Below are 23,354 nucleotides of genomic sequence, written 5' to 3'. Positions count from 1 at the left end.
CACAAGCAGTAGACACTGCTTGTCTCAGACAAAGGTGTGTTCCAGGGCTTACAAAAGCGTTTCTTATGAGAAATAACAAGAGGAGTCACACGGCAAGTGGGATTTTCTATCTTCCTTCCCATCTGATCAAGTCACACCTAAATGGAGTCGTTTTGACATAAGCCAGATATTTTAAAAAGTTATTTGATTCTGAGAATCAAACTAAATCCCCAAAAATGCTATATAGAAATACTAACAGCCCAGAACTAAAGATATCTACAAGGTGAAAGTTACATATAACTTAACACTGTTGAATTTTAAAAGAAATACATGATCAATAGTAAATGCTTTCCAAATTGATTATATTAGTATTTAAGTTTTTATAAATAAATATAAGTAAATATTTTAATGGAAACTGATAAAGTCATATTACATTACAAATGAATTAACAGTTTACTGTATGTGATTTAAAAAGATAGACATATAAAGTTAAAAAAATACAGCTGTAGTTCTTAAAAGATTTCAGAAGAAATAACTGCTCTAATAAATATACACAGGAAGACCCAAATACTGGCAAATAAAGGAGACTGAAATATAAATCTAATAAATAGCCTAAAATTTCCGGTAAGAGATACTGTTACAATCTGCCTATTCCCTGTATCTGAAATACCTGGAATCCTCAATTCATGTCATTACAAAATATAACCACTAGGTGGAGGTAAAGAACTTACAGTTGGTGATGTAGCTGCAGAGAGCAAAGGTAAGATTCCTCCACAGGCAATGATGATGTTGTCTACCATTTGGGAAATGAGGTGAATTGTGTTATGTACAAAAATAATGTTTTCATTGCTGTTGACAAAATCCATTACAGACTTTGTAGAATGGCTGAAACAGAAAAAAACAAGATTATTTCCTTCATGTTTTTAAATGTAAGAGGTTTAGATACTTTATTCAGAATAAAAAATTTTAAAGTGAAAACAATTATAAAATAGAGAAGTGCTAGAAAAAATTAAAATGGAAATATTAGAACAAAAACAAATCACAATTCAAGCATTTTTATCAAAAAGTTGTTTCTGCAAGTCTTGTGTGTGTGTCCATTTATATTAAACAGCGTGTTCCTGTTGTTCTTTCTTGGTTGGTTTAATAATAGGCGTCAGTACTCCAAGGCCGAGACTCATCAGGAAGCCAGCCCAGCCACAGCCCTGCACTTCACACCTCTGGTTATCAGCGAGCTCCTAAGACACCTCACAGGCCCAGGGATTCAGCTAAAACCAGCTGCAGTGCTTGTCCTGTGTCAGGAGGCAAGCCAACTGAGAGCCTGCAGAGAGCAAGCTCCCCTGAGGGCAGCTCTCCCTGCCCTGAGGAAAGCCTGGTGGGAAGCATCCCTGAAGGGAACTGCACAAGGTCAAGAATTTCCACACAAGAAAGCAGGTCACAGAGTGAAGTCCAGTGGGTCCCCATGTAAGCCACACAGTGAAGGTGCTATAGACACACAGTGCAGTGAAGGTGCTATAGTGCAGTGAAGGTGCTATAGACACACAGTGCAGTGAAGGTGCTATAGACACACAGTGCAGTGAAGGTGCTATAGACACACACTACAGTGAAGGTGCTATAGACACACAATGCAGTGAAGGTGCTATAGACACACAGTACAGTGAAGGTGCTATAGACACACAGTGCAGTGAAGGTGCTATAGACACACAGTGCAGTGAAGGTGCTATAGACACACAGTGCAGTGAAGGTGCTATAGACACACAGTGCAGTGAAGGTGCTATAGACACACACAGTGCAGTGAAGGTGCTATAGACACACAGTGCAGTGAAGGTGCTATAGACACACAGTACAGTGAAGGTGCTATAGACACACAGTGCAGTGAAGGTGCTATAGTGCAGTGAAGGTGCTATAGACACACAGTGCAGTGAGGGTGCTATAGACACACAGTGCAGTGAAGGTGCTATAGACCACAGTGCAGTGAAGGTGCTATAGTGCAGTGAAGGTGCTATAGACACACACAGTGCAGTGAAGGTGCTATAGACACACACAGTGCAGTGAAGGTGCTATAGACCACAGTGCAGTGAAGGTGCTATAGACACACAGTGCAGTGAAGGTGCTATAGACACACAGTGCAATGAAGGTGCTATAGACACACAGTGCAGTGAAGGTGCTATAGACACACAGTACAGTGAAGGTGCTATAGACACACAGTGCAGTGAAGGTGCTATAGACACACACTACAGTGAAGGTGCTATAGACACACAGTGCAGTGAAGGTGCTATAGACACACAGTGCAGTGAAGGTGCTATAGTGCAGTGAAGGTGCTATAGACACAACTGCAGTGAAGGTGCTATAGACACACAGTGCAGTGAAGGTGCTATAGTGCAGTGAAGGTGCTATAGACACACACAGTGCAGTGAAGGTGCTATAGACACACAGTGCAGTGAAGGTGCTATAGTGTAGTGAAGGTGCTATAGTGCAGTGAAGGTGCTATAGACACACAGTGCAGTGAAGGTGCTATAGACACACAGTGCAGTGAAGGTGCTATAGACACAGTGCAGTGAAGGTGCTATAGACACACAGTGCAGTGAAGGTGCTATAGACACACAGTGCAGTGAAGGTGCTATAGTGCAGTGAAGGTGCTATAGACACACAGTGCAGTGAGGGTGCTATAGACACACACAGTGCAGTGAAGGTGCTATAGACCACAGTGCAGTGAAGGTGCTATAGTGCAGTAAAGGTGCTATAGACACACACAGTGCAGTGAAGGTGCTATAGACACACACAGTGCAGTGAAGGTGCTATAGACACACAGTACAGTGAAGGTGCTATAGACACACAGTGCAGTGAAGGTGCTATAGTGCAGTGAAGGTGCTATAGACACACAGTGCAGTGAAGGTGCTATAGACACACAGTGCAGTGAAGGTGCTATAGTGCAGTGAAGGTGCTATAGACACACAGTGCAGTGAAGGTGCTATAGACACACAGTGCAGTGAAGGTGCTATAGTGCAGTGAAGGTGCTATAGACACAACTGCAGTGAAGGTGCTATAGACACACAGTGCAGTGAAGGTGCTATAGTGCAGTGAAGGTGCTATAGACACACAGTGCAGTGAGGGTGCTATAGACACACAGTGCAGTGAAGGTGCTATAGACCACAGTGCAGTGAAGGTGCTATAGTGCAGTGAAGGTGCTATAGACACACACAGTGCAGTGAAGGTGCTATAGACACACACAGTGCAGTGAAGGTGCTATAGACACACAGTACAGTGAAGGTGCTATAGACACACAGTGCAGTGAAGGTGCTATAGACACACACTACAGTGAAGGTGCTATAGACACACAGTGCAGTGAAGGTGCTATAGACACACAGTGCAGTGAAGGTGCTATAGACACACAGTGCAGTGAAGGTGCTATAGACACACACTGCAGTGAAGGTGCTATAGACACACAGTGCAGTGAAGGTGCTATAGACACACACAGTGCAGTGAAGGTGCTATAGACACACACAGTGCAGTGAAGGTGCTATAGACACACACAGTGCAGTGAAGGTGCTATAGACACACAGTGCAGTGAAGGTGCTATAGACACACAGGGCAATGAAGGTGCTATAGACACACACTGCAGTGAAGGTGCTATAGACACACAGTGCAGTGAAGGTGCTATAGACACACACAGTGCAGTGAAGGTGCTATAGACACACACTGCAGTGAAGGTGCTATAGTGCAGTGAAGGTGCTATAGACACACACTGCAGTGAAGGTGCTATAGACACACAGTGCAGTGAAGGTGCTATAGACACACAGTGCAGTGAAGGTGCTATAGTGCAGTGAAGGTGCTATAGACACACAGTGCAGTGAAGGTACTATAGTGCAGTGAAGGTGCTATAGACACACAGTGCAGTGAAGGTGCTATAGACACACAGTGCAGTGAAGGTGCTATAGACACACAGTGCAGTGAAGGTGCTATAGACACACAGTGCAGTAAAGGTGCTATAGACACAGTGCAGTGAAGGTGCTATAGTGCAGTGAAGGTGCTATAGACACACATTGCTTTGCTGTGGTTAGATGTGCTCCTCCATCCTAACAACACCTTTTTAGATCTGCATTCACTTATGCTCAGAAAGTTCCATGAGCATCAACAAAGAAAGCAAAGACACACAACACAGTTCGTTGCTGGTAGGACCATTAGACAAATCACATTTTCACCTCACAGGGACCTGACACTTGCAGCCACGCCTTTCAGGCTCCTTGTGTCCCTCAATCGTTTCGAGGGGCATAGCATGCAACATGAGCATGAGTCTACAGCTGGCTTATGAACTGAGCGATCAGGTCAGACACAAAACTCCTCTGGCAGATACGTTGACGACCTCCACAACAGATCCCACAAGAACATTCCAGGTGTTGCTCCATAGATTAATCAGCCTCACCAGTCACTAGATTGCCAATCTAAACTGATGCACAACAGCCTAGTCCTTAGAATCCCATCTCTTTTGGTGTGTGTGGGGGGAATTGTTTTCCAAATGAATGCACAACCCTGACAGACAAACAATATGTTAGAAATTTCTTAAGGGACTTCATTCAACAGAAAAAAATGTCGATGAAAAGAAGAAAAGGAAAAAAAATAGGGTAGGTGAAGGAAAAGAGTGAGAAAATGGAGAGAAAAATGAAGGAAAGTCTGCTTTTAGATGCTGACAGCCTCAAGTGGCCATTCTTAATCCTAAAGGAGAACCAAGAGAAGTAACGAGTGAACAAGTGGACCAAATCACTGAAGGTGAGGTATTCTGAGGCTTACAGACATCAACTTCCAAAATTTACACACTTGCACATGTAAGTGATACATCCTCTGATTGAGAAATATGAATCTGCTATTAGGAAACTGTACTGAATGCTTTAAAAAACAAAACATTTGATTCAGATAGATTTAAACCAACATCCACCAACTGCCTATACACATACATTCTAATGCCATATATGTTATAGGCTACTTTGAAATTTATTTTAGTATAAAGTGTTCTTACATCATTGACACTAAAGTTCATAGTATTAAGTTTAACAAGAAAAGATGCAATTACAGAAGTATAAACCAAAGCTAGCCTTTAATTCTTTTTTTTTTGTATAGAAAATAAGCAATGCCAGATTTTACAATTCTGATTACCTGTCTTAAGTTAAATTTTTGTATACCCCCAAACACCGTAAAAATACAAATATTTGTCCATCAAAAACTTAAATATTTAATTTTTGAACAAATCTAATTTGTAAATTTTATTGGATGACATAAATCATTCAGTACAAATATTCATTTTCTCGGGTAGGAGTTGGCTCAGTAGTTAGGAGTATTTGTTGTTCTTGCAGAGAGCCTGGATTCGATTCCCAGAACCCACATGCTGGCTTTCAACCGTCTATGATTCCAGCTCCAGGAGATCCAGCCCCCACCTTTGACCTCGGCAGGTACCAGGCTATGTACATTGTACACAGACAACCATACAAAGCAAAACAGACACACATATAAAATAAAAATTCAAAATTTAATTTTCTCAATTGAAGGTGCTCAAGCAATAGAAAACAAACATTTGTACCTTCTCCACACATGCACGTCTGTCTCTAATGCAAACAACAGGTCAGTGAGAAGCCGCTGGTGCATGGGAGACCACTTAAACTCCGGAATCCGGAACATGGTAGTCCGGGGGCCAGGACTGAACTGGCGCCGCTGTTCCTCAGTCATTGGCATTCCTCGAAATCCTAAATCAACTCTAAGGTCTCGGTCTTGTTGGGTGACAGACCGTCCCTGGACAGCCTAAAAAAAGAGAAGGTAAACTTTTGTGGAACACAAAAGAAATGTGAGATTCAAAAACCAGTGTGCATAATACAGAGACTGGGTGCTTTACAAGTGACTTCAGTGGGTGAGTGCTTTCAAACACCTGCCCAGAAACTCTTCCCATTCACCTTAAGTCTGCTACTGGGACTTGTGCTTTGATACTGCAGAATCTAGCCAAGCTCATCAAGAGACAGCACTAAAGTTTTCATTGAAAGCCAGATCCTCTTTCCCTAGGAACAAGATCTTCATGCTAGTAAAAGATGCCCTTTGTGGAGATAAGCATGAATGGTGACAATGGATACACACCATCAATTAATTATAACTAAAAACACATGGTGAAAAAAAATTACTGGAGGGGATTCAAACTAACTTCAAATTGCATTTCACTAACAATACTTCAATAAAAAATAAACACAATGTATGATGTAGGAAAAGAAGCCATAAAAATGCCTGTGCATTCTCAACAGGCAAGCCTAGTGATTACAATGCCCAGCAATCAATGACCTGTTTTTCTTTATTTGATTCTTACCTTATTCAATATTTTCTCTCTCTGCCAATTACCACTGCAGTGTAACTGCCACCAAAATGGAAACGAACAAAAAATAAACACAGCTTTCCCACATACAGAATACATAATCCAGTATTCTTACTAGAATACAAAGACATGGTTTATTCAGGTCAATATAGATGGAATGGAAACATAAACTTACCTTCAATGAAATATAAAGACAAGAAGTCCACCGTGTTAAGAACATTCAGGTCATTCAGTGTCATTATAATCTCAACAACTCTTAACCATAAAGTATCCGTTTACTCCAAAAATTAAGTAGACACAACTCAAGTTTGTCTCAGAAGACATAGTGGTTTTTTTTAGCTTTACTACAGACTGGCCAAACGCACAGCACTAATATTAACACTAGGCCTAAGCAGCTTCCTTTTCTAAAAATAACAAATGCTATCCCCATGTTTGCACAGAAAGTTCTCGTTGTTAGTAATCTGCAGCACAGCAGGCACTGATAGACAACAGACCCTTTCCCTATTGCTCATGCACCTGCTCCAGCTGGCTACAAGTCCTCTTTTCTACAATCCCAAAGCAGGGCTGGCCTGGAGCACAAGGTTAGACTGATGGCCTCAAAACAAAGGTATAAATGCAGTCATAAACTGTAAGAATGGGCAGAATACCTTAACAGCCTTACTTCAATATGCTACAATGTCTTAAATGGCAGAGGAATCTGAAGCACAAAGAGGGTAAGCAGAATTAGAGAAATACGGCAGAATTGGGAATCATTTGACTCATATGGATCATTTGATCATTTGAATTTCATATGTGCGTGCTATTGCACTCACTTCTGTAAGTTACACATTATATGGACTTAAGTGTAGTGTTGTAGCTAACAACGCAATGCCTATCTGATACTTTTGTTTACTTCTAGAATTAACATGGGACAGCTTACTTGTGTTGTAGTAGTAGTCTGGATTTTTCGGATTTCCTTTCCTGACTCTTTGCCGTCATCAGATCGCTCAGTGTCTGAAATTATACTTCCTGCATCAATATTTGGTACAATTTTGCTATTGGATGACTCTGTTTCCAGAGCTGTAGCAGTCATTTCAGAATAGTCTAACCCCTTAACTGATGACGCTAAGTCTCTTTCAGAGACACTGTTCACTCCATCTGAAGTCGTATGAATTCTGAAGTCTTTCTCTTCTATTATGCTGGATGTGCAAGTTAAGTCTACACTTGCAGTCATGTGAGCAAGCAATCCAAGATCATCACTGACACCAAGATGTACTTGAGTGTCTTGAATATTTGGGATGATGTGATTGCTAGAAAGTTCTGGAAGCAGCTTCTCTTCCTGTTTGGGTATTTTATCAAAGAGAAAGGATGAGTTACTGTTGGGAAGATCCTCCTTCTCGTCGGCTAGTGTGATCAAGGGACCATTGTCCTTCTCCTCACTGTTTTTAAGGATGCCCACACTGCCATGCACATTGTTCTGGAGTTTCTCAACAGCAGCACTGTACACGTTGTCCAACAAGGACTCCACTTCCACGAGGGCACCATTCTCCCCACCCACCAAGGTCTCTGGTGACAAATCCATGTCATCAAGCTTTACTTCTGTGGCTTCCACCTTCTCTGCTTTGATGTCAACCAGAAGGTCATGCACCTCCACGTGCACCCCACCGCCAGGTCTCCCTGCGCCTCCAAGAATGCCATCGGGTACTTTGGCTGACATGAGCAAGTCCCGTGTGTCTGTGCTAACCGGGTAGTCCGTCTCACTCTCTGGGCTCTGGCTTTGGGAAAGGTCTTCTATCTCCCGGATTTCCATTCCTCCTTTCGCTCCTGTTGTCTGCGATGAAAGGCCAGAGATGGTGCTCACATTTCCTTTCTTTCCCTTCTTAATGTTCTCCTCCTCTTGTCGTTGATACTCCTCATACATTTTGGCCAGATATTCTTTGTGTGCTTCATAAGTAACCTAGAAAATAAGTAAAGAGAAAACTGAGATATTGTGTATATTCCCAGAGAAAGACAGAAATTAATAGTAATAAAGTTGTGGTAATAATAGCAAAAATGGTACACGTATTTTAAGATTTAGTTTTATTAAATAATTGGTTTTATTATATAATTGGGAACAATGATGAAATACAACAATAAATTATGTGTGTCTCATCACATAGGTAACTGCAATATTAAGATTCCTTTGTACAGGTTAAGTAATCCAATGTTAACCAAATCATATGATATTAAACTTATGAACAATGTTTACGCTTAATACAGTGACATTTTGTTTATGCTATAACAAATAAAGCTTACATGAAGATCAAAGTGCAGAGCTAAGCCACATTAGTTAGCAACAGAGGCCAGGCAATAGTGGCACATACCTTTAAGCCCAGCAACCAGGAGCCAGAGGCAGATGGATCTCTGGTAGATCAAGGCCATCCTGAGCTACACAAAATTGATCCAGTCTGAAAGAGAAACAGAGCTCACACAAAGGTGATCCCAGCACTTGGGAATCACACACCTTTGATCCCAACACTAGGGAGGAGGAGACAGGAGCACTGTCAGCCTGAAGCAGTCTGAGGATTCAGAAAGACAGATGCAGGCTGAGGATTCCATCTGAGATGTAGTCTCAGGATTCATAGGGACAGGATTGTCCATTCGGTCTGAGGTAGAGGTTAGAAGTAGTGGCTGGCTGCTCTGCTTCTCTGATCTTTCAGCTTTCCCCACCTAACATCTGACTCTGGGTTTTTATCATTAAAGACCTATTGGACCTTGTGCAACAGCTTAACAACTTGGCAGATGTTAATATCCAATAACACAACTCCTATTACTATGCCAGTTTCCACATGACTACTGTAATGTTTTCACCCATTACAACCACTACTGAAAATTCCTCACATGGACCTATAAACAGACGTTTATAAGGTACTACATCAGTTTTATACATAGACAGGTGACTAAATTAGAAACATCAGGGTATGTTCCGTGCAAGGACTTGCAATGTCTTTTTTCTTTGTGACACTAAAACTTACTAAGCAATGACAAATGCAAAGTGTGCATGCTGCAAAATGTAAGACTACAATAGGTATCATAACTTCTAAATTTTTCTAATGTTAAAAAAATCTTTCCTTAGAGGCACACAAAATTAGTTTATATTAACCTGTGGACTAACAGGGTTTTTGGTTGACCTTTCTTTAAAGATATGAAACCCCTTTCCTACAGAAAAATTCCCCAATAATGGGGGCTGGCACTCTGTTATTCAAAGGACACATCAATCTGTAATCTATTTTTATAAGTACAATTTTATTATACTACAGCCATGTTAACTGATGTGCCTGCTCTGTCTGTGCTCACACTAAGCTGACAAGCTGAGCAGCTTTATCAGAGGCAGACCAGAGAGCCTCAAACATATGTTATCTTGTCTTTTACATAACTTTCCTAATTCCTGTTAAAAACAACTGTAACATAACTGGATTAGCAGCCTATTTTCGGTTACCCATGTTTCTTCTGTGATGCTATAGGTTGAGGAAACACAACTTTGAATTACTAGAATATGATGTGTGCATAAATGTACAATTCTCCTTACCAAAGACAAAAGATAATTTAAAATTTAATAGGGAGAAATAGAATCGTAGGTTTTTTTAAAGGGTACTATATGTAATGGTTTCAACAAGAATGGTACCCAGGTTGCCATGAGCCCATATATTTGAAGACTTAGTCACCAAGGAGAAGCATTATTTAAGAAGGATGAGAAGGATCAGGAAGTGTGGCATTGATGGGGTAGATGGGGCCTTGTTAGAGGAGGTGTATCACTGAGAGCGGGTTTCGAGGGTTCAAAAGCCCATATTAGGGCCAGTACCTACTGTCTGTGGATCAGGATGTAGCTCTCAGCTACTTCTCCAGCACCAGGCCTGCCTGCCTGCCACCATGCTTCCTGCAATGATGGCAATGGACTTACCTCTGAACTGTAAGTAAACCCCAAATTAGATGTTTTCTTTTATAAGCGTTACCTTGGTCATGGTGTCTCCTCAAAGCAATAGAACCCTGACTACAGCACTATAATTAAAAATATTATTAAAAGTGCATTGCTTTAATCCCAACACCAGGGAGGCAGAAGCGGAGAGACCTTTGTAAGTGTCAGGCCAGTTTGGTACCAGGTAGGTACATTCACAAAGCGCTGACACTGAGATGTCTTCCTCAGTCACTTTTGGAGCTCAGCTTTTGAGACAGCATTTCTTACTGAGCTGGGACTTACCCATCCACTGTGCTCTCCAGCACTGGAGGTGAAGTGTGTGCAGCCATGCCTAGCCTGCTATGTGGGGGAAGGGGATACACAGTCAGGTCCTCATGCTTGTATAGAAAGTAGTTTCTCTACTCAGCCAAGCCCCACTTATTATTTACTTACTATTTACAAGTACGTATTACTCACTTGAGGATGAAAGGAAATACGATTACTTTAAAAACATCTTTAGAAGTACATTTCAGCTACTATTTCATGAAATATGCTTGTGAGAATTGAGTATGGTTTAGTTTTATTATTATTATTTTAATTTTAAATAACTTGTTTTACATGTCAATCCCAGTTCCCTTTCCCTCCCTTCCTCCCACACCCCTCACTATCCCCCCCATCTTCCCACCCTATTGCCAATTCATTCCACATAGGGGATATCTAGAGTCTGTCATTTCACTCAGGGTAGGGCCCAGGCACTCCCCCAAGAGTCCAGGCTGAGAGAGCATCCCTCTTTGTGCTATGGACACACAATGTCTGTTAGTATTCCAGGGATAAACACTGATCCATTGTTCAGGACCCCATAGGTTGCCCAGGCCTCCTCACTGACTCTAACACTCAGGGGGTCTGGATCAGTCCCATGCTGGCCTCCCAGCTGTCGGTCTGGGGTCCAAGAGCTCTCCCCTGTTCAGATCAGCTGTCTCTGCTGGTTTTGCCAGCCCATTCTTTGCCAATTTGCTCATTGCTCCTCTCTCTCTGTCGCTGGGTTCCTTGGGTTCAGGTCAGTGTTTAATTGTGGGTGCTTGCCTCTGCTTCCATCAGTCACTGGATGAAGGCTCCAGGATGGTTATAGACATCAAGTTCATTATCAGGAATGGGCATTCAGGATGGTCTCTACACTATTGCTTAGCTTGCCAATTGGTGTCAAGTTTTTTAAAAACTGGTTCATACTTAAGTTCTCACATCTGCTAAAAACATAAATAGTAAAATTTCCAATTGAGGGAACAGTGAGATGGCTCACCAGGGAAAGGTGCTTGCCACCAAGACTCAAGACCAGAGTTCAATCCCTGAACCCAGAATGAAGACCAGAGTTCAATCCCTGAACCCAGACTGAAGACCAGAGTTCAATCCCTGAACCCAGAGTGGAAGGAGAAAACCAGCTCCCTAACCCATCCTGTCTTCCAGAGATGCAAACACACACTTTAACTTTAAAGTGTTATTAAAACAAAATTTCTAATTTACTGTTTGAATGAATGATCTTGAAACCAACTTCAAGCTCCATAGTCTCATCAAGGAGCAGAAAAAGCAAAGTCAAAATTAGGCTAAATGAAGGGGCCATAACTGAGAATGTCCACCAGGTGGCACCAGATGAGAGTTTTTAGCCATGAGTTACTCCACTGCTGAAACTTCAATGAAAAAACATGCCAGGTTCCTCTTACCTTGGAATGGGCTATTGAGAGTGTATCCACCCAGACTCTCCAGCCTCCCCATTCATATTTTATTGCATGATACAAAAGAATCCGGAAGATGTTGTAGACCATCTCAGTAATCTTCTGTTCCTCAGAACTTTTTGGATTGATATAGCCAAGAGAAAACATCCAATCCTGCCACACTGAACATTGCAGTAAGCATCTAAATAGGAAAAAGACCTCATCAAAATTACAATTTACTACTTTGACATATAGATAAAATGATGAATGTATCATCTGAGTACAAAATTACTTTATATATTCTGTAACTTCCATCAATTTCTTTCTTTCTTAGAAAATTCTAATTATTAATCAGCATTACTTCCTAAGTCTCCTGGTCAGTCAGTTATTGTTCCTGAATGTTCTCATCACTATTCGCACTCACAATGTACTCAGTCTGCTGGCACTCTAGTCCAACTTGACTAGCCTGGGCACCAGAATGCCTCACAAACAATACACAAGACTTGTGAGAAGCTTAGGAAATGACCACAAACAAGATTTCATAGACTCAGGATGCACACCAAGTCTGAGCTAGAGAGCTTTAAATGCATAGCAAGAATAAGTGACATGACAGGAGAACACGGGTGAGTATGGGCACACCCAACACAATGAATACCAGAGGTACTGTTGGTGACAGATGGGTATCAGAAATAGCTGACTGCATTCTAAGTACAAATCTCTGTATCTGTATACTCATACATAGATTTAGTTAAATATACTAGGACAACTAAACAAAAACATATAAAATTGGTAAGAACATACCTTTTCAAATGAGTATATGAGAAAATATTTGATTTTTTTAGTTTGAAAATGGTTGAAAATCAAGGACATAAGAACTATTAAGCTGTAGTAAAAATCACACTGCTTACCTTCTGTTTTCACGGCTGTTACTGAAAAGCTTAATCATGTCAGATAAAAACAACCGACGAACTTCCATTAATTCTGCACTTGGTGTTGAGTTTTTTAACAAAGTTGCCACCACCTTAAGAATCACTATAAACAAAGAAAATCTGAATTAAAATGTGAAAAGGTAACTAAGACATATCACATTCACGAATTTTCAACTAAATGCTTATCTCTGACAGTGTGCTTGTAACTGTCATAAAACTCAGACACTGGAAGGTCTTACACAGTTAGGACAAACTCTGATTTATTCCCACACTTGCCCACATAACCACCATGTAATAGTAAAGAGTGACATCTGCTCACTTGGGTTCTGAATTTTCACTGTAGAGTCAGGCTCTGGGTGTGGTTTATGTACAACTTGAGTACACACTTGCTCTGTCAATATCTGAAAGATGAGAAATTTGAACTTCATTTAGAGAAAAATTTTTAAAGTTGCAAAATATATAAGTATAGAATCTCTAAAAGATTTATAATAATTTCAAATCAAAAGTATCTCTCACAATAGAGCTTTCTAATAAACTGCTTACATCCCTAAACTCTAAAATCTATACACCTCAAATTTTACTTACTTTGGATAAAGACAAAAGCCAGACACTGTATCTATAGAAGGAAAGAATAATTAGCTACTTTAAATTTATTGTTTGAAATAAGTTTTCAGCATATTTTAATACAGCTCTGTTTTGAATTATAAACATTTGATGTATTGGGTCTTGTTAATAAAAAATCAGCAAATATTAACAAAATTATGCCCCATACAGAAAAGAAATCTAAGATTTACATTTCTATTTTTGGTTAAAATGTGGGCTCAAAACCCTCAAGAAAAATTCTGCATATCTTTGTTATGTTCCCATGAGTAGCACCAGAAGCTGACACACATAAGTTGTCATTAAGTGACAGAAAGATACCTGAGCTACATAAAAATTATGAATGTGTGTGGTCACTCATGTACTCTAGGGTTTAACCATACTTAACTCTATCCTACACGTATCTATCTACCTGTCTGCCTATGCACATGGACTTTAGTAGACATGCATTTCACTCGAGACAGCATTTCCTATCAATGGCTTAATTTTCTACTTAAAGCTAACAAGTTAAACTCTGAATAAACTTTTCAATACAAAATTTGTGTCAAAAATATAAGTTTTAATGTTGAAGCCAGTTCTGTGGAGTTCTAGAGTAAAAGCTAGACTGCAAAGAACAAGTTATTATACAGGAATGACAGCTTCTGAGAAGAGAACAATGGCATCCTGAAGGGAAGCGCTTTTCTTTTGTTTTCCTTAAACTAAAAAGAAGACGGGAAATTTACATAGATCAATGAGGGTAATATATGAAAAATTACTCAAATAGAACACTGGTCTATTATTACTTAAGTGATAAATACTGGATAGAATTATCCATACAGTTTTGTTTAAGAATAAACAATATTACACTAAATAGTGACAGAAAAGTATACTCTAAACATGAATGTCTATGTGGAGCTGTCACATGAGATGAAAATCTCTTTGAATAACATGTATCAAAACATAGTGGCTGGTATATAACTAAAAGGGTTTCCATACCAATTTTCCCCAAAATCCCAAAGGACAAGACTCCAAATAATTCTTTCTAGAAAGATGATACTAAAAATAACTGCACACTTGCAAGCAAAACACCAGACCATGTTCCCTTATAATAGAACCTTCAAACCCTTCTTAACCAAGATGAAATAAGTCACGCTGTACAGGAAACAAAATTTGGCTCAGAGCACCACTGCTTTTCCTGCTGTCTTTGAGAAGCTTTGCTCTGTCATGTGACACTGAGGACAATATTGGTAGTGCTTATCTATAAACTTGCTACAAAGATTACAGGGTCCCTGTGTAAAAGCACTTTCATGACTATAGCATATTCAAATATGAAAGGTTTATATAAATTATACAAATATATTTAGGAACTGATTTCACCATGTATTTGTTAAGAACCAGTTATATGCCCACATGTTGCTTAATGTTTGGAGATGGAAAACAGTTGTTAAGTAGAGCTACATTTCTAGCATCAATTTACTTAATTAATGTTCTGGAGACAGGCAGAAATGCATGCCTCTATTAAGCAATAAAACATGGGAAACTGTCATTAAGAACCTATGTGAGATTCTAAATAAAAGAGGGAAGGAAAAAATGTGTATCAAATAGGGAGAGATGAATATGGGTATAAACCTTTTAATGGCAGTTTAAGACTCAAAGTGGTCCCTGAAGGTTCTACTGACTTATATGAGGGTAAACAGAAGTCCCTACCCTACACTAAAACAAAGTAAGATGGAAGAGACCCCATTAATTCTGTATGCATTCAACACGTAAACAGTGAAGCCATATGTGACAGGTGATAGTTGTGTTGGAGAGGATAGGAAAGACTGAATTCTAAGCATACAGGCAAATCTGTTATTGTGGTATTTATAGATATAGATCAGAGTACAGTGTTAAGCATTAAATTTTATATTATTTTGTAATTATTTCATATTCTTTGTGTTAGTCTGAAGTGCTTCCTATGGCAGCTTCCTTTGTGAAATACTGACTCCCAGTGCTCACTGGAGACAGTGTATCTTTGTCATTGTCTTTTGTTCCTTTGCTTCTGCTTTTAGCAGAAGATATTTTCACTGTCATTTAATTTATATAATGTTGACTAGAACATTTTGCTAAAACCTAGACACACTTGTACAACAGTGGCAGGATTGTTTAGAAGACAATTTAACCACACTGATGAGATCTGAGGCCTATTCCATAAGAGAAAATCCATAGCTTGCTCAAAAGTACAAGTCAAGGGAGTTCATGGGTCCTAGGGGGTAATTTAATTCTGTTTATTAACTAAATTGACATAGCACCCAACTGTCCTGTAAATTATGTTTATATCCATTGGCAATTAACACTCTCAGCCTTAATCAGAGAAGCCCTCTTTCCAGTGAAAGGTGGTAAAATACAGAACCTTCTGATATGCAAGGTACTGAATAAATGACGGGCAAGTGCTTAACCCTAATGACATCCACGCCCTCTTCTGCAAGGCTATGAAGCACTGTGGAGGAGGAAGCTCAGAGAATGCTGGAATCAGAAGATGGGGGAAAGGGCTGAGAAATGCCATCTTCTATCCAGTATCCATTGCAATCAAGAGCTTCCAACTACTATGGATGATTACACTCATTCTGCATAAGGATGCCCCATCAACAGCCAGGCAAGCATGAGGTAAGTACCCAGGGAATGGTCGCATCAGACAACTTCCTACTGTGGTAATTGGAGTAAGAATGGCCAACAAGGGCTTACATATTTGAATTCCTGGTCAAATTACTATAAGTTGGTGGAACTGTTTGGGAAGAATTAGGAGGTGTGGTCGTGTTGAAGGAGATGTGTCACTGAAAGCAAGCTTTGAGGTTTCAAAAGCTGATGCTATCCCAGTTGGCTCTCTTCCTACTACTTGTGGGTAACTATGTAAGCCCTCAGCTACTGCTCCAGAACTATGGCTGACTTCCTGGTTCCGCCATTGCTCCCCACCGTAATGGCCCTGGACTCACCCTCTCAAACTATGAGCACCCACTAAACCTTTTCTTCTTGCCTGGATCATGGTGTCGTATCACAGAAACAGAAAATTAACTAAGACATCTGCTGAATGGGAGGTCACTGCTTCAATTATGTACCCAGCACTGTGACCCCATTAGGCTCCAATGGAAAATCCTAATCTTGAGGTCACACAGACAGCCCTCATTAAGCGAAATGGGTCACAAAATAAAACCAAAAGTCATGAATCTTGGAAAAGGTCAGGTAAGGAAAAGTAGGCATTGACAAGGGAGGGCGAGAGAAGAAAATGTGGGAGTGTAACTGTAATTAATTATACACATTTGTGTATGAAAACTCAAAAAATCCGCTTAATGAAAAAATACTTACTGAAAAAGCTTGATTTTATAGTTTAATATTCATTATTTCATGTGCATATCATCTCAAATGTAAGAGTTTTAAATGAAATAGTTTTTAGCCTAACTGGATTTTCTGAATAGACTTAAATAACATATAATTGATTTTTGTCAGTTAATTCCATCATGAGCTTAGCTTTTTGCTTGTTTGTTTTTGTTTTTGTTTTTCAAGGTAAGTTTTATAACAGCTCTGGCTGTCCTGGAATTCATTTGGCAGATCAGGCTGTCCTGGAACCCACAGAGATCCACCCGCCTTTGTCTCCCGAGTGCTGGGATTAAAGGTGTGCACCACCACCACCTGGCTGAGTTCAGCTGTTTTCACATAGATGACAGCAGCCCCAAATGATACACTTCAAATTGTGATGACCCAAAAACAGCAATTCATTCAAACACAATTTCACATTTCAACCATGTTCTGTTGGTAGCACTAAGTAAAGCCTAAGTGAAGAAACTCATAGTGATGAGTAGGATCAGCATGGCTGAACAGATACTGTCTTCCTAACTATTGGTATATTTACATTAATTCTGCCTTGTGAAATGAGTTCATTAGTCCTTCTGTGGTGATATCTTGCTTGTACAAATAAAGCCTATCTGAAACTCAGAGAATGGAGCTTGCCACTAGCTAACCATATAGGCCTGGATAGCTCAGTCAGTAGAGCATGAGACTTAATCTCAGGGTTGTGGTTCACACCCCATGATAGGTGCCATTTGCGGATGCAAGTTTCTGTCCCATCTGGTCCCGCAGCCATTTGGTCCTAAATAAACACACAGGAGCTTATATTAATTATAAACTGTCTTGCCTATGGTTCAGGCAGGATTTAGACAGGTGGGAAATCAAAACTGGGATAGAGAAAGGTAGGAAGTGGAGTCAGAGAACCGCCATGTAACTGCTCGGGAATCATCGGTAAGCCAAGACCATGTGGTGATAGACAGATTAATAGAAATAAGTTAATAAATAAGAGAGAGCTAGCCAATAGGAAACCTGAGCCATATGAAATTATTTCTATCTATCATGATTATCATTTAAAAGAGGTACTTTCCTAAGAAGTACCCAAAGGGAGTTACTATTATGAAGAAATACAGTATCAGACACTGTCTCAAACCACAAATGAGAACAGAAGGAAACCACTTCACCACAATGTACAGTGCAATCCACTCTATTGTATTTTAGTTCTGTATGTATTACTTAAAAAGGGAAAGTTGAATAATTAATAACAGCATGGGTAGCTGATAGAATCTACCAATCAAGCAATTTGAGGAATGACTAACAAAAGTGAGCATGTTAAAGTCAGAAGCAATAAAACAGAAAGACCAAGATGTTTGACTGCCACCCACTCCTACATTTGTACATTGGAGCAGATGAGAAAAGATGCCATAAAATAGGAAAAGGGAATGCTGCAGATGAAGAAACCCAAGGCTTGGGACCATATGCAGTCAAACTGTCCTGTAATGCAGTCTTTCTGGAATATAGCCCATATGAGTCATGTTACCCATGACTCCTTCTGAGAGTCATATAACTCACAAAGCCTAAATATATTTTCTCACTATCATCTCATTATGAGAAATGACTACTTTTACCTCCTATAAGTCAATATACTGTAATAAAAAGAAACTATTAAACATGGAAAAGGGGTAAAAGCTATGTATAAATGATACTCTATGTAGCTGTATATTTGAATGAGAATATACTTCCTAGTAGTAATGGAGGCACAGGGGTACATTTTATTTTTTATATTTACAATAAATGCATGTTAGCTCTCTTCATATATCATGATGAGGAAAACATGGTGTTTAATAAAAACAGCAAAAAGGAGCTACATTCTTCTGGTGAAGTAGTGCAGAGGTCAGCAAACAATAGGATGATATGGGGGATATTCCTATGATACTTACTTTTGCTAGTGACACTGTGCTGCACAGTTATTCATGACTATACTTACACACATTTAGATTCCCAGACAACTGTATTTATGGAAAATGAATACAATTAAACTATCTCACTTGAGAACTGTGCAAAACCTAGAATGGAACCAAATAGGGACCATAGTTTATATGAAAAAGGGAGTTGGAATTTGTCCTATATTATTTTGAAATCTACAAAAATATCTATAAGGATGATATACTGTCTTTTAAATTTTCCAAAAGCTGCTTTTCTGAGTTTAATAATGTTGAATATTTTTGCATAATTATAGATTCCATGTAAGGGACACAAGGCCTTGCTGTCTTACCTACAACAAAGAATCCACAATCCACTGTCTCTTAAAATTGTTGAGTTTAGAAATAATGTTTTTCTACTCAGAAATGACAAGCACACTCTATCATTTAAAAAAGTAAAATTTGGTAAGTCAAGTGTCAGGTGAATTACTGTTGAATTACTGCACCACCAGGATTCTTAATGCACCAGGCAAAATCCAGAGAGGCTGGCAAACACTGCTGCAGGGAGTGTCAAAACTAATCAGCATCAAGCCAATAAAACTATATACACGGACCGTGAAATTTGCATCTCATATGAATTTTGAATGCTACATATTAGTTTGCTTTTGATTATTTCCAAGACTTAAGAAGTAAAAAATACCCTTCACTTGCATGTGCTTGCCAACACTTTACATAAGCAAGAAAGGACCACTGAAGACAAAATGAAGAAAGCAGAATTAAGATGGCATTTCACTGGTGTTTGGAGGGCAGGGTATGTGCTGGGTACTTTTTGTGGCAGTTTCAATGAGAATGGCTTCCATGGCTAATATATTTGCATGTTTAGTCCACCAGCTGGGGAGCTGTTTGAAAAGATTAAGAGGTGTGGCCTTGATGGAGTAGGTGTGTCCTTGTCAGAGAAGATGTGTCACTTGGGGTGCGAACTGAGGCTTCAAAATCCACCAGTCACAGAGTCACTCTCTCTCTATCTGCAAAGTTCTCAGATACTGTTCCAGAACCAGCATGATTAAAGCCATACTTCCTGCCAAGATGATAATGGAGTAACCCTCTGAAACTGTGAGACAGCCCTCAATTAGAAGCTTTCTTTCATAAGCATTTCCTTGGCCATGGTGACTGTGGTGGTTTGAAAGAAAAGAGGTTTGCTGTTTCACCTGATTGGTCTAACAAGATGCTCAATGCCAAGAGCTAGGTAAAAAAGGACAGGAAGGGCTGACAGGCAGAGAGAATAGATAGGAGGAGGGATCTAGAGAGAGAAGAATGACAGGAGAGAATGTGGGAGAAAAAAGGGAGACGCCCAGGGCCAGCCAGCTAGCTAGACAGGAGTAAAAATGACTGGAAGAAAGAAGGTTAAAAACCTTGAGACAAAATGTAGTTAAAGACAAACAGATTAAAATAGGAGGTAAGCTAAGGCTGATCATTCAAATCTAGTAAAAAGTCTCTTATGCCATGACTTGGGAACTGGTTGGTGGTCCCAAAGAAACAAGTTTGAGACTGTTATATACTACTGGGACTGTTGAAGTTAGACTGAGGGCATTTTTGCATTATGATACGGCCATAAGTCTTGCGGGAAGGCGGGGGGCTCATGACACACGGGACAGGGAGTGGAATATGGCGGCTTGACAGAAAATGACCCCCAAAGGGAGTGGCACTATTAGGAAGTGTGGTTTGTTGGAGTAGGTGGTGGCCTTGCTGAAGGAATTGTATCACTGTGGGAGTGGGCTTTGAGTTCACCTAAGCTTAAGATACCTCCTAGTGTATGTCACAGTCTATTCCCTGTTTCCTTCTGATGAAGATAGCTAGCACCAATCGCCGTGATAATGAACTGAAGCTCTGAAACTGTAAGTGAGCCACCCCAATTAAATACTTTTTAAGAGTTGCCTTGGTCATGAAGTCTCTTCACAGCAATAGAACAGTGACTAAGATACCTTGTAAGAAGGGTTGAGAGAGGGTTTCTATATGGAAATGATGAGATTTTAACACAATTCTGGACATCACTTTTACAAATGGTTCTTACTTTCGTCTCAATGTCAACTCTATCTTGAGGGGGGTAATTGCTGCACAATAGAAATGAAGAAGAGCACTGGATGTGAAGTAGAGCTAACATCCACAACACATGGGAATACTGGCCATGTGGGAAGACTATGAAGTGCATCAGCAAACCTCGACTCACAGAAAAGCCCTCTGAACAACAGAGGACACCTGGAAGTTTCTAAAGGAAGGAAATTGAAAACTATGCATTTGTCTTAGTCAGGGATTCTACTGTGACAAAAAATCATGGCCACAAGCAACTTGGGGAAGAAAGGGTTTGTTTCACCTTACAACTTTCATTTCACATTTCATCTCCCAGGGAAGCAAGGGCAGGGACTCAAGACAGTAACTGAAGCAAAGGCCATGGAAAAACCCTGTTTACTGGCTTGCTACCTGAGGCATGCTCAGCCTGCTTCTTTTTAAATAACCCAGGACCACCTGCTGAGGGATAGCACTGCCCACAGTGGGTTAGACCCTTCCACATCAAACACTAGTCAAGAGTCTTCCCACAGGTCAACCTGATGCACTCTCTCCATTAAGATTCCCTTTCAGATATGTTTAGGTTTGTATCAAGCTGGCAAAAACTAACTAGCACAGTATTCATCCTCATCTGTAGCGACTGAGATGTTAACTAATTTAACCTCACACACAGAGGTATCCAGCATATACACTAAGAATCCTTGTCACAGTTTTCTTTTTGTTACTTTACCTCATAAAGTGTGTTGTATGTGGTAACAGTTACAGTGTTTGTATGCAGCATCAGTCTTTCTCCAAGAAGAGTGAAGAGACTATGGGTGTGCATAATTTCAACTTTTCGCCTGGAGAGAATGGAGGTAAACACAAACAAATGCAGAATCATACAATTAATTATTTTGTCAACCTTCATCTATAAAGAGCAGCAACATTTGCTAACATCCTACAAGTTTATTTAAACAGTCCTCGAGGAAATACTCCATAAAATTAAAATATGAGATATATTCAAGTTATATAAACATACATGATGATTGACTATTATTATTTCCATTCTCTAAAAGGTGTTTAATAATTGAACCCCAATGGACAGAACGCATAATTCCAATAATTCCATAAGACTCTAATACAGTCTTAACATGAAAACAATGTAAAGGATGGTAAAGGTGAGCGTGTACACTTGACACTCGAGTAACAGAGAAAACAGTCCTCCATCTCATCAGCGCTTCTGTGTGCAGTTGCTCACAGATTAAAACAGCACTGCTCTGCTTACTGCCTCTATCTCAATCCCGGTTTTGGTATGAGTGTGTCCCTGTTTGGGAAGATCATACAATCTTTAGAAGACTGTGCCTGCCTGTGTCCCCCTCCTCCAGCACTGGGGTTACTGAATGAATCATCTTCCCGACTGAAGACTTTTAGAAAAAGAAGAAATTGTATAATAGTTGAGTAGTCACAGAATGGTCTGCCTGCCCCTGATTCCTTTTCTTCATGTTGAAGAGTAACTGATGATATAACTTTTGTCTCTGATTTTCATATATGCATTTATACTTTTATTAGAGGGACATAAATTCCTAAATTTATAATTTTGCTTCTGAGATTTTCAGTGTCTAAACAAGTAATTCTATATACTGGTCCTTTTCATAACTTTAATGATTATACTAAGATTTCAAAGATAATTTTAAGTCATTAAATTTCACTCCTAAATAACATTAGGTGACCGAATTTAATGTCCGTGTATGAATTAATTTTAACTCACTTTATCCTGTTTATGGTTTATCATGTTGCCTCTAGTATCTCATTATTAGTAGCAATGCTGCATGGATATCTGTACAGCTAAAAAGTAACCTATGTTAAAAAGACAATTACTCAGTCATACAGGATAAGTATGTGTCTTTTAAAAAAATTGTTAAATTGTCTGGCAGTGGTGGCACATGCCTTTAACCCAGCACTCAGGAGGCAGGAGCAAGCCAATCTTTGTGAGTTTGAGACCAGCCTGGTCTACAAAGCAAGTTCAAGGACAGCCAGTCAGGCCTATACAAAGAAATCCTGTGTCAAAAAACAAAGGAAAAAGATATTAAATTGTTCTCAAATATAAGTATATTGATATGTAATTTCCCAGTAACTGCAAAATTACCAATGATGCACATTTTTGCCAACACTTACTAAAGTCAAAAGTTTTCAAGTCTGTCACCTTAATGAGTATTAGATGAACTTTCTTTCTTGGTATCCTCTACAATGACTTTTCCTTTTATATTCATCTTCTCAATTATTTTCTTTTTCTTATTATATGCACAATACATTGTTCTTCATTTTGAATCTTCTCTTTTTTATATGGTATCAACCACCAGATTTATTAACTTGGCTCTGTGGTGTGTTTTTTTTTTTTTTGTATATTTTGAAAGTTTTTCCCAAATAAAAAGTGATATTAACTACAATTTCTAAGGGTTTTAAAACTTGCTTTTCAAATATTGCTAATAAGTCTACTGTCATAATACACACATTATAAAGTTCAAACATTTTTCAAGCATATAGTGAACTAGTGTTTGAAACTTATAGTGTCTTCTGACTACCCCCACAATGCAGGTATACAGTCTTCTCATCATCCTGAGA

General features: G+C 39.5%; 1 protein-coding gene across 3 annotated transcripts in view; it reads right to left on the bottom strand.

Moving 5' to 3' along the window:
* The window catches only part of Nbea (neurobeachin), a 485,089-nt gene that overhangs the window by 343,002 nt on the left and 118,733 nt on the right, over positions 1–23,354 (bottom strand). For all 3 annotated transcript variants that reach the window (XM_040754403.1, XM_040754404.1, XM_040754405.1), the window contains exons 18-24: positions 21,484–21,592; positions 13,190–13,271; positions 12,850–12,973; positions 11,951–12,143; positions 7,242–8,258; positions 5,549–5,766; positions 711–864 (exon numbers count right to left, since the gene is read on the bottom strand). In XM_040754403.1, coding sequence (XP_040610337.1) covers positions 711–864; positions 5,549–5,766; positions 7,242–8,258; positions 11,951–12,143; positions 12,850–12,973; positions 13,190–13,271; positions 21,484–21,592 — 1,897 coding nt within the window. The remainder of the gene's footprint in view (positions 1–710; positions 865–5,548; positions 5,767–7,241; positions 8,259–11,950; positions 12,144–12,849; positions 12,974–13,189; positions 13,272–21,483; positions 21,593–23,354) is intronic.

Source organism: Mesocricetus auratus, unplaced genomic scaffold (assembly GCF_017639785.1).
Source record: "Mesocricetus auratus isolate SY011 unplaced genomic scaffold, BCM_Maur_2.0 Super-Scaffold_100011, whole genome shotgun sequence".
NCBI lineage: Eukaryota > Metazoa > Chordata > Mammalia > Rodentia > Cricetidae > Mesocricetus > Mesocricetus auratus.
Note: the sequence above shows the minus strand (reverse complement) of the source record. Positions and strands in the feature narration are given on the sequence as shown.